This window comes from Rissa tridactyla, chromosome 14 (genome assembly GCF_028500815.1).
Source record: "Rissa tridactyla isolate bRisTri1 chromosome 14, bRisTri1.patW.cur.20221130, whole genome shotgun sequence".
Lineage (NCBI taxonomy): Eukaryota > Metazoa > Chordata > Aves > Charadriiformes > Laridae > Rissa > Rissa tridactyla.
The window spans coordinates 6,204,029-6,216,800 of NC_071479.1; the positions used below are offsets into that span (position 1 = coordinate 6,204,029).

Sequence of the window (12,772 nt, forward strand, 5' to 3'; positions counted from 1 at the left end):
ATATTGATTTAAACCTCACGTTGAAATAGTTTAGAAAGGAATGAAAACCTTGAAAAGGATGCACTTTACCAGGATGTATCATATCTGTCCATCATTATGTATCTCACGCAAACCAGCAGATTAAGGACAGCCCAAAAAAGATATTTCTCCTCTGCTGATCAGTAAATGGCACCTCCGGTGTCTATACAGTAACACCACTCTCTTTTACACAGAACAGCTAATTAACAGTGATTTTATTAGAGATGAGCTTGCTATACATCCGTCTTGTGCTGCATTTCTACACACGGAGCTCTTGCTGAATGATTCTTGGTTCTAAATCATCAGGAAATCAGAAAGGCAAATGCCACATTAATCCAAAGAAACAGACTTGTGAACGTGAAAGATCTGCTCCCTGATCTCGCCAGGCACAGAGGTGAGACTGAATGGCCTGTAGTTCCCCTGGTTCTTCGGTTTTTTTTCCTTTTTAAAAATGCAGGTTATATTTCCCCTTTTCCAGGTGTCAGGAACTCCCCTGGACTGCCACAACTTCTCTAGTATGACGGACAGTGGCTCGGCAACTTCATCCGCCCATTCCCTCAGGACCCGCGGAGGCATCTCATCAGGTCTGACAGACTTAAACATAAAATTTTCTTGTGGATAAACTCCTACAAAATTGGATGTTATAATTTTTTACCCTTTCCCACAAAGCACATTAACTTGCCAAGGAAAAAAAAAAAAAGGAAGCTGGGATGGGGAAGTTTCTCGTTCTGCGCTGAATTGTACCTCCTCTGTTCCTTTCCAAGGCATTAGGTGGCATTTGCTGTGTGGGATGTGTAAAGTAACCTGGTTTCCATGGCTTGTTGGAGTGTGCCTCTCTTCTTACCCAACACAACCAACTTGTTTGAGAGATCTGGTGCTCGTTAAAGAGTTGATGCTTCCCATATTGTTTGTTAAGAAATCACAGTGCATTTATTAGTCTCAGCCTTGTAGCAACATTTTTCAACAATTGAGACATTTCGATTAAATGATAATGGTCTCTTTAGTTGCTACCACCGAATGCTAGTTTAGCTTTAGTTTTGCGAAACTAATTTATTCTTTGGCCGCAATCCCATTTGGTCTTTTTTCTGGGCATGAATCTGCTGGCTGCTCAAAAACCCCCGTCTGCACGAGAACCGCTGGCGGACATGACGACACAGTCAATACGTGTAAATGATCCTTTATTTCTCCTCCAGCAATACGCAAGCAACGCTGGTATTCCCAAGGGTCGGCGCTTTTCCTCCCTTTTTGGGGCGGTTTCTGGCAATGCAAACGGGCAGCGGGCGGCGGGCACAAGGACCCGGCGGAGCGGCCCGGAGGGGGCGGGGTGGAGGGCGGGGAAACCCCTCCCCCGTGCCCCGCCCTCCGCTCCGCCCCTCCGGGGCCGCTCGAGGTGTCCGCCCCGAGCCGTCACGTGACCGGGACGCGGAAGTTCTTCACAGGAAGTGAGGGGGCCGCTTCCGGTGTCGGCCGGGCTGGGGCGCGGAGGCGGTGCCGGTCGCACCGAGCGCTGAGGCCGGGGCTGCATTCCGGTATGCGAAGAGACTCCGAGGCTCGCAGGTGAGGCACGGCCCCGCGGGAGGCCGCGCTGCCCGCCGGGCCTCCGTTCTGTGCGGGCCCATTCTAAGGCGGGACGGCGAGTGAGGCCTTACCGCTCCCCGCCGCCTCCCGGCTGTCCCCGAGGGGCCGCGAGAGGCGGATTCTGGACGTGGTCCGCTCCGGGTCCTGTGCCGGGGAGAGCTGGTCGGCGGGGCTGGCACCGGGGGTGGGGGACGCCGGCACCGGGGCCTGGCCGGGCTGCGGCCGGGGCCTGCAACGGGCCTCGCCGGTGCACCCGCAGCAGCCGGTGCTGTGGCGTTCTGCCCTGGCAGATGTAAGAGATCAAGTTCTTCAGAATCTCTATGTACGGAGAACTGAAGTTACTACCTGTTAGCACTTTTCAAAGTAATTTTGTTTTTAAGCAAAACTGTGTGCCTTGTGTGTTTTGCTCAGTGTTGCAGCACGGAGATTCATTTTTTTTCTTAATGAAAAGAGAAAGACTTTGTTCGTTATGAGCTGGAATAAAGAAAATGCAGAAGCAGAACGGATTGTAAAAGGAGGAAGTGAAACCTGTTTGGAAAAACAAAGTTTTCTTGACGTGTGTGGCTTGACTAATAGAAAATATTTTACTTACATTTTGATGGCTGTAGCTTTCATGAGAATTTAAAATATAGAAAAGTCTGCTCCCACCTGGAATTGTTTCTGTGGTGGCATGCTGAGCCCTCACTGAAAGACAGCAGTTTAGCAGTAATTATATAAGATCTATAGACATGTCTCTCTAAATTTGAGTTGAATGTATCCTGAAGTCTTACCTTTTTTTTTAGGTAAGTATTGAAAAATAGAGTCTAAAATCTGAGAATATTCTGAAAGGAGGTAAAGAACTGCGTCTGCATAAAACCAAAATCTGATTGTTTAAAAAAGGTAGTTATTTTATAATGTACACTAGGTATAAGGTAACTGATTGAAGTACTTAAATAACATTGTCAAGTTGTTTTAAGCAAAGCAGAAAGCAAATTTAACAATTTAACTGTCAGGCATAGTATTCTCTGGAAAAACATGGGTAGCTGGTTTGTTCTCCTGAAGTGGACTGGTTGTATGGGTACATAGCAGGATTGATGCTTTGAGGAAAAAAACTGAGGAGTGCTGAAGACTGTACCTTTAAAAGTGATCTTCTGCTGTTATGGCGGTGACAACTTGAAGAAGATCAGCTGAACTGCAGGCTTTTCAGAGATTCCTTTTCCAAGGAAGTAATTTAAAAATCTGCTGTTTCTAATATTCCATTGTATTTACTAAATCAAGAACCGTTCAGACTACTGAACCACTTATATTGACAATCATACAGAATGTTCTTGGACTAGCTAAAAGTGGTTATATGGTAGCTAGATTATAAATGTAGTAGTATTCAATCCAAATTCCACAGTTACGCTTGAGATATGACAGTTTGTGGTAATTCACTTCAGGTGAGTTGGTTACTGTCCCTAGACTTTTTATTTCACTCGAAAGGTGGGGAAATGGGGCTGTTTTCTGTTTTGCACCTTCATGTGAAAATTTCTGTATGCTTTTGGGAATACATCTCAAGAAAATTGTTCAAGGATATGCATAATCATTTTTACCTTGTCAAATAGTTAAAGCAAGCTGTGAGAGACAAAGCTGAGGACTCTCTGGGGAGTAATACAAATGCGTGATGCAAAGGGCTTTCCTCTTTCATAACACTGTTATTCAAAGCACTTGAAAGTAGTGGCATGCAAGATTTGCAAGTTTTAGGCTGTTTCCTCAGTTGAAGCGTCTTGGTTAGTGCCTTCAGGATGTAATTGCTCACCCGTAACTTATGTGAAGCAGTATTTGTAGGAAAACTGCCTTCTGCCATCAAGTGGGGTTTTTTTAAAAAAATAATAAAAAAAAGTTATGACTTATCCTCACCTAAAATGTGAGGGTGCCAAGGTAGTTGGTACACGTGTCTTAAGTTAAACAATTGTTTCAACCAGTAAAACAGAAGCAGTTTAGGAAAATGTAAAAGCGAGTGTGACTGTATACAGCAAGGTAGAGTGCTCAACTACAAAATTTTTAGTCATTTGACTGTCCTCCAGTGGGAGCTTTATTCAGTTCTTTCAGTTCCTCCTGCTACCCAGCATTGGAAATTAGTGTAAAATTTGAAGAAAGAAGGAAACTGTGGTCAAAAATGTACCTTTTTCCTTCTGACTATGTTGCTGTGATTATTTATGGTTACAAATGGGTTTTGTAAATAACAGGTTATTCTTCCCAGTTGGTTTTCTTCAGAGACCTTTATAAGAGTTGGATTTATACCATGCTTCTAGTGAAAAATTAAAAGGAAATGTAAAGGCGTAATTCTCACGGTTCTGCAGAAGATGCCGGTTTCAGTGTTTATAAGGAGTTTGGGCCTGCATTTATTGAAAAGTCTTGATGGCTTTCTGACTCCCATGCTCTACGGAAGCCCTAGCCACCGTGATGGGAGATAATAGTGAACGATCTGCGTTCACTGTGCTCCGTGTGCTTGTCATCCTTTTCTAGCTCTGAAGCTTTGCAGATGGAACACTGAGTTCTTGGGGGAGTGGGGGAGAATTGTCAAGAATATGAGTTGGAAAACAGATCCAAATGGTAAGGAAGGGATTATGTAATCATGAGCTGTTGATTAAACTTTGAGTGATTTACATAATCACTCCTATGTAGTCTGTATTTTTTAAGCAAACACTGCTGCTTTTCCTGCACTTAGCAGTCATACATTTTGTGCCAACGTGCCAGCATTTTAGCACAGTGTACCAAACGAACGGATTTTTGTTGGTGGCTACGTAACTGTACAGGGAGTGCTGTTGTTACTGTACGGGCTCTCTGTAGCAGGGATTCGTAATCATATTTTCTCAATTCCACATTTCCATAGAAGTACTTTTATTTCAGAGTCCTCCAACTGTTTGTAAGGCAAATTCTATTTTTGTACCATATTAACAAAGTGCTTTAAATTCTGTATGTATAAACTATCTGCTAATTTATTAGATATTCTTTCTCAAGTGTGCAGCCCCATCTGTTAAAACTTTGGCACTTTCACGCTTATGAGAAACAGAACTTGTTACTCCATGGATCTTCTGGAATTCCTTTGTATTCAATTTACGCATTATCAAATTGAAAAATTGCACAAGTTTAACTTATTCAGGCAGTTAATGTTGGTCTTCTGTAGTTGCATTTAATTTTCTGTTATTATTTCTAATCACAGTAACATGCAAATTTATCTCGACTTCAATTTAAATTTTAAAGTAGGCATTTAAAGAATAAAGTATTACTGCTTAAAAGACTGTTAACTGTAATAAGACTTCTGAGTCATGTGGGAATACAAACATTAAAATCTGTGAGCTCTTAACTGAGCTCCTAGTATATAGTTGTTGCATTGTTACAAATATACAAGGTACATGCAGAAAAAATTCTGTACAGCAGAGCTATCACTTTCATGATTAACATTTTAAATTCTGTGAGGTTTTTCTTAAAGTAAGGAATGTTATAATAACATCTGAAAAAGCTCAGAATTAGAAGATTGGATTATAGACCTGCAACTGTAGAAGATACTGCTATTCCACCTTTCCGTTAATAAAACAACAGGGAAATATCACTAGAAGAATCATAATTCTCATTCTCACTAGGGTTCTATCTGTGCTGCCTTTGTCATTGTATGAATCAATATGTTGGCTTTTGAAAACTTCATTTAAGGTGGAATATTTCGTAAGAGTACAGTCAGTCTTTATTGGGGGATAGATGAGATGCTTTTGTTGGCAGTTGAAACGCAGAATCTTTCATATGGTGCTATAAACTCTGGGACATCCTGGAGTAAGAACTCTACTGCTATTTCATCAAATAACTGGTTTTGTTATGCTAGATTCATGCTTGAAATGCTTAATGTATCTCAACTGGGTAACGTCTTGTTTGTAGCTCCTGCTATAGTTGATGAGTCCTCTTGGATAGAAGAAGCACAAGCAAATGTGCTGGCGTAGCAATTTGTAGCCTCATTACAACTTTCAGAAAAGAGAAAAATGAGGTGGGGTAGGAGAAAGAGAAGTACAGCAGTGGCATAGGTTCCAGAAAAAGTTCCATATGTTCCATATGAGTCTCAACTCATGAGTTCCATATGAGTCTGCTTAAGTGTTATTTCTTAAAGAAAAAAGAAAAAGTGTAGAAGGAAATGGAAAGATCAGTACTTTACTAAACAGGATTTCTGATTATTTTTTTTTTGTTTCCCTTGCAGCACAACACTAAATTTGTAATGAAATGGAGTCTGGGTCAAGCTCTTTTCGAGTGGAATTTCCAGATTTTTCTAGCACTATTTTGCAGAAGTTAAACCAGCAACGCCAGCAAGGACAATTATGTGATGTGTCCATTGTAGTTCAGGGCCATCTCTTCAGAGCCCATAAAGCTGTTCTTGCAGCTAGTTCACCTTACTTCTGTGATCAGGTTCTCCTGAAAAACAGCAGGCGAATAGTCCTGCCTGATGTGATGAATCCCAGAGTATTTGAAAACATTCTTCTGTCTACCTACACAGGTCGGCTGGTAATGCCTGCTCCAGAAATTGTTAGTTATTTGACAGCAGCAAGTTTCCTTCAGATGTGGCATGTAGTGGATAAATGCACTGAAGTGCTAGAGGGGAACCCAACAGTTCTGTGTCAGAAGATGAACCATGGCAGTGATCATCAGTCCCCGAGCAGTAGTAGTTACAATGGCCTTGTTGAAACCTTTGAACTTGGGTCTGGAGGACAGACGGAATTCCACAAAGTGCAGGAGCTAAGGGATGGTGAAAATGAAGAAGAGAGCTCTAAAGATGAACTGTCATGTCAACTGACAGAACACGAGTACCTTCCCAGTAATTCTTCAACAGAACATGATAGACTCAGCACTGGAATGACAAGTCAGGATGGTGAAGAAGGAACTAGTGATAGTGCAGAGTATCAGTATACTAGACCTATGTACAGCAAACCCAGCATCATGTCTCACAAGCGGTGGATCCATGTGAAACCAGAAAGATTTGAACAAGACTGTGAAGGTGTTGATAATCCCTATGATGAACACCAAGTTTCTGAATCCATGAATGCCATTCAGGCAGATCATTCAATCCAGTCTTCAGGTGTTGAAGACTTTCATATAGGTGACAAAAAGATGGAAGCAGAATTTGATGAACAGGCAGATGAAAGTAATTATGATGAACAAGTTGACTTCTATGGCTCGTCTATGGAAGAATTTTCTGGGGAAAGGGCAGATGGAAATTTGAGTGCCCACAGACAGGATCTTATGATAGCAGCAGGCTATGGTGAAGGCATCGAAATGGCTACGGGAATTAAAGAAGAAACATCCCTCACTGGATTCTCGCATGCTGATAAGCTGTATCCTTGTCAGTGTGGTAAAAGCTTTACACACAAAAGTCAGAGAGATCGGCATATGAGTATGCACCTTGGTCTTCGACCTTATGGCTGTGGTGTCTGTGGTAAGAAATTCAAAATGAAACACCATCTTGTAGGCCATATGAAAATTCATACAGGCATAAAACCATATGAGTGTAACATCTGTGGGAAAAGATTTATGTGGCGGGACAGTTTTCATCGGCATGTGACCTCTTGTACCAAGTCATATCAAGCTTCTAAAGCTGAGCAGAGTACTACTGAAATGAACTAAGACATTAGTGCTTACATTTGTTTAGTAGAGTAAGCAAAATAAACTAATTATGCAAATAATGTCTGGTACTTGCTATTGTAAATTCTCAAAAAAACCAAGTTTTAATGATTATGCTGGTATGAGCAGACCAAACCTTTATTTTATTTTCCACAGTATTACTCCAGGTGTTCAACGTGTGAAGTGCAAATGGTTAATCTGAAAGGTGTTTGCAAAATGAGCTCTGGAAGGTCTTTGTGACATTGATTGTAATCACAGCAGTATTTAGAAGCCCTGTTGTTATTTCTAAGTATTCTAAATTCACAGCAAAACCCAGCTCTAAATTGACCCAAATCCTGCAAATACTTACATGAAGCAGGAATTCAAGTAGCCCTACTTAATGAAAAAGAGAACCAGGATGGTCAGTCCAGGTTATATGATAGACATTTTAATGAAAAAGAAAATAAATTAAGATTCCACCTCAAACTGGAGACTACCAACACACTTAACGTGTCATTAGATAGCCTACGTCATTAAATAGCCTTTGCTGTATTGCTTAATGAAAGGCTGCGTTAAAGATGGTTTGGCTTTCCTTTATCTGTCTTCCATTTTTTTATCCATCTTCAGTAAAACAAATGTTGTCTAATTTTGTGCCAATTTCTACTTAGAGTCTGTAAAGCACTTAAATATAGTTGAGCAGTATATAAATTTTAGTCTGTATTAAGTATAATTTGTCTTTGCTCCTCTAGGGTCTAATGCTCTATGACTCTTGGCTTGAGTTGATTTTGATTGTTACATCGTGAGAGCTTCTAGAAGTGTATGCAATAAGTATGTCTTGCCAAAAAGAAAAAAAAAAAAGTAAGATGTAACATTTGGAACTTATCCAAAATAATCAAACATATAAACTGTAGTTTTCTGTTCAGATTTTTGTGGCTTACTACAGTAGCAAGTACCAAACTCTGTGGTTTCACGAATTTACTTTTTGTTGGTACAAAAACTTCTTTGAGAACTTCTATCTAGTATTAGAAACCTGCTCTAGGAAAATAATTTAGTCATTGATAGGTATTTATACTTTTAGTTCTTGACTCTTTGAATAGTAAGAACTATAATACACATTCTTGGTACTGAACTACTGTGACTGGTTACACGTGATCACGAGCAGCCAGAGTTGATTACCTCTTCAAATCAAGTTGCTTGTGGAAAAAAGCAGAAAGTATGGTATTTGGATCTATTAATGGTACTGCAGAACATGGTACCATGCTTATGTCCGAAGTCTGGATTTTTGCTGGGAAAATGGCACTTCTGCCTTGTGAGGATGAGGATCTATATCCTGGGCTCTCATCCTTGGAGACAGATGGAGGAGCGTTTGTAATTCTGAGAGATGCTGCCAGCTCTGCAGGTAGAGTGAATGCATCAATTGTAAAGGTGGCAACAGGATTTTGGGGTTGAAAGCTTAATGCAGTCCTATGCAAAAGCAATTAACCCTTCTTTTGTAGTTTACTGAAATGTTTTATGAAAAGGAAAGAGCCTTTAGAGCATGCATAGACTATAATAATAGAAAGAGGTGGTGTCCAAGTACAGTGCTGGTAACGGGGGGGGGAAAAGTTAACCAGCATCAAAGGCATAAGCCTCTCTGGCCCCAGTTTATGTATTAGATACTGCAGTATGCAGGATAACGTACTTAAACAGATGACCCTGTATGGTGAAGTAAACACACACAAAGATAATTACTATTTAGAAGCTTTTTTGAACTCCCAGTTACAAATTGTCTTAAGATACAACTGAACTGTATCCTGAACATGAATGTCTGGTACAAGCTGGGGGTTTACTACTCAGTGGGCTGTAATTACTGTAACTTCTTTTCTGGCATTCTACTTAAAAACTTTGATTTTTTTTTTTTTTAAAAGGCTCTTAATTCTTAATCTTCTAATGCTTCAGATATTTTTTCATACGGAATTTTGTTAAAACAGATATTCCCAAATATGATGAACCCATTGCTGGCAATGGGCACAAATGGTCAGCACCACAGAGTTCCTATTCTGAGCACTTAATTGAACTCTACGATATACCATGGTGGCCATATATAACCCTTGTAATCAAGGTAACTAAACAGGGATTTGCTCACTAACACTGTAACCTGCTTAATGTATAGAAGCACTTTGTATTTAAAAAAAAAAAAACAAAAAAACAAAAAAACAAAAACAAACCATAAAACTTTATAGGTATGTTTTTTAAACTTAGAAATTATATTCCCTATATGGTTTGTTTCCACACTGCTAACACTGTCTTTTTTAATATAAAAAAAAAATAATTATAATGCTTGCCTGTTTACATGAGTGTAGAAGAAAGGGTTCTTGCACTCAGTGGCCCTATTTTTCCATTCTCCAAGGCCTTACTACATACAGGGTGTCATTTCTGCAAGTACCATCATCACATTTGAGGGAAGGTATTCTCATACTCATTTCAAGAATTATCTTGTATATTACATTAGTTCTCAACCCCTTTCAAATTGTCACTTCAGTGTTGCATTAAAAGGTTAAGGGTACCTCTTCCCATTTAACCATAAAAAAGGCTGGTCAGAAACACCAGGCTGAAAAAAGCAAAAAATTATTTCTGTTAAACCCAGACCATCCTACAGAGCTGCCAGCAAAACTGTTTCTTTTACCAGCTTGGAATGACTTTTCTATGGGACACTTCAAAGTTAAACATTACTCCTATTTACAGTTTGAGTACTTTGAAATAAAGCTTTAAAATAAAATGTACTGCGAGAGACACTTTAAAGGTTTTATAACAGGTCCAGTAGATCATATTATAGAACCATGTCCTTTTTTAATGACTTAGCATGAATAGTAACTTTTTAATATTTGCCTATTACTGTTTTACCCCGTATTGTGACATTGTCTTGAAAGTCCAACAAATGTTGCTCCGCTGATTTTGTAGCACTAGGCATTCTGATGTTAATTTACATAAAACCAATTGATTGCAGGGAAATACTGATACGGTTGTTAGGAGATCTAGTTGAGAGGATTGATGATTTAAGGGAAGCTTGAGATACGTGTCTAAAATCCTTACTTTTCCTTATTGAAGGCAAAACAGTTGTCCTGTGGTGTTTTTCCTGAATTTAATTTATTGCCATTTGACAAAATTCTAATCACTGATTCAGGTATTAGGGGAAAAAGAGAACAAAAAATTATTGAAACACCTTTTCTCCCCCTTCCTCAGGCTTAACTTAAGTCTAACACCCTCACACCAGGACATCTCCTCCCTGCCTCCCCAGTCCGCCTCCCCTGTGTTCACGGAGCATCGTGCTCAGTCCGTGCCCGTTCTTGTAGTGAGGTGAGGGATCACACAGGAGGTTGGGCTCATGCGTACTGGCTTGTCTGACACTCGTCACTTCTTAGTGGGTGTCCTCTGCTGCTCTGGTCGGTGTCAGTGCTCATGGTGACACCGGGCCATAGTCCCTTCAGTGCCTGTTCCAACTTGGGTCTCCTAGGGGCCTCAGTCTCAGTTCCTTCAGAGGTGTACCTGCTCTGGCATGGCTCACCTTCGGGCCAGGGCGCCCTCAGGAGTGAACCTCCTCAGGCATGGAGCGCGTCCTTCTGTGAGTGTGTCTCTGTGCATGTCCTCAGTGTCTTCTCCATGTATTTTCCCAAGAGCAGCTCTTCAGTTTCTCCACATGTGTTTCTTCCCCAGGAGTATCTTCTTCTTATGTGTCTCCCTGCACCTCTTGCCAGCAGCCGCCACTCTTTCTTAAATATGTTTAAGCAGAGGCATTGTGTGCACCTCTGGTTGAAGTTTTGGCATGAAACGGATCGTTTACATCAGTTTCAGTGCAGGCTAGCACCTGTTTTGACTAGCACAGGGCAGTTGGCAACCTCCTGCCACATGTCACCTATGCAGCCCCCTGCTACCAAAACCCTGCAATTATGGCCTTGGAGAGAGAGGTGGGGAGAGCATCTGTCCTTGGTTTCAGTGGCCAGGCCGGCCGAGCCGTGACAATAGTAAACCAAGATCTGCAGATGCAGCTTCTGTCAAGCTCTTAATGATCTTTGCTAATGGAGTGGTCTTGTTCAAGATACAGGAGATTATTTCTTGTTTGTGGGGAGAAGGGAAGGGATACGTATATAAATATATATATATAAAAAATATGAATGCATATGTATATGGTAAATTTCATTAATCTTCCCTTAAGCTTCATCATCTTTAATGATATGGCTTAGAAACATTTGTGAGTTTTTGTATCGCTCACTGTTGGCTCTAGTACAGTGAATGCCTTCTGAAAACCAGAATCATTGTACAGACAGGAGGCTTTCAGAATTTCCTGCTACTGTGAAGCCATTCATTGTCCTGTCAGTGGTAAGAACACTTCATGATACTACAGCTAAGTTCCTTTTCATTCCATTTTGTAACTAAGATATTAATTATTATGGAATCTGTGTAACTGCCATTTTGAAAAATTCAGCTATTAGCAGGGTTAAGATCTCTGTTTAGGTGTATGTCTGACCCTTTTGAGGAAGGAGGTTCCTATTTCACACACCACTGTTGGGGTTTTGTTTTGTTTTTTTAAACATTACCTTGTTTGTTTTATGGGTGAGCAGGTAGACTGCAGGTAGAAGGTACTGTCAGTACAATTCTTGGTCTTAGCTTTTTTTCATCCGAGACGTTTCTGGGGTTGAGAAACTATGTCCCATACCAAAAGCAAGGCAGATGATCAAAGGCTGATGTAGTGGGTTTCTCATTATAAAACAAGTACTTGATGTCCCTGTAGTATTGAGCCTGAAAGAATGGACGCACGTCAGATCTTGTAATCTCAGCTTTTGCGTTGCTGCCAGATTGGTGACCTGTCTCTGAATTATGAGAGCCTACAGCAGTATATTGAGTATTTTGCTTTAACAGAATTGGAACCTTTCTCAAAACAACACAGGAAAGTTGGGGTTTTTTTGTCATTTAAATGCTTCATTGTATAGCTAGGCTTCTTTAGCTACAAGCTGTGAACTGTCAGTGCCCTAGGGGAAGATGGTGGAGAACGAAATGGTATATTTTTAATGTGATACAGTTGTAAGTTCTGATTTTTGCTTGAAGCCGGTGTCTGTCGATTGCTGCTCCTTTTTTTTTATTAATCATGGGATTCCATATTTCTTCCAGAAATGTAACTGTTTATGCAAGTCAAGTGAATCTTCCTTAATGAGCTATAAGTTTTTATTCTAAACAAGTCATTTATAATAGTAAATTTGCATATCTTGATATTTTGTGAGATGTTATGCTTGTATTGCAGAGGTTGAATAGTTTTGTCTATAAATATTGCTGTCCTAATTGTACAGCATGGTTTTAACTTAATGTTACTGTTCAATATTTTCTTCTTATAGAAGAGTCCCATGCCCCTTTTTTGTATAACATGTTTTAATAAATGTTATCTGTCAACTTTGTAAATGTTTTCTTAAGCTTGAATGAAAGGAATGCATGTCTAGTACTAGTATTTAATATTTCACTTTTGCCAAAACGATAAGTGCTCAAACAAAAGTACAAATCCAAAAGTTGTTGATATATAACTTTATTAAATATATAAAGAAAAAGCATA

At 40.1% G+C, this 12,772-nt stretch overlaps 1 protein-coding gene across 1 annotated transcript; it reads left to right on the plus strand.

Moving 5' to 3' along the window:
- The first annotated feature begins 1,447 nt into the window (after nucleotides 1-1,447).
- ZBTB43 (zinc finger and BTB domain containing 43) lies at nucleotides 1,448-12,770 on the plus strand. The gene is made up of 2 exons (XM_054220665.1): nucleotides 1,448-1,575; nucleotides 5,801-12,770. The coding sequence occupies exon 2, from the start codon at nucleotides 5,824-5,826 to the stop codon at nucleotides 7,216-7,218; it is 1,395 nt and encodes a 464-aa protein (XP_054076640.1). The 5' UTR covers nucleotides 1,448-1,575; nucleotides 5,801-5,823; the 3' UTR covers nucleotides 7,219-12,770.
- Nucleotides 12,771-12,772: the final 2 nt, after the last annotated feature.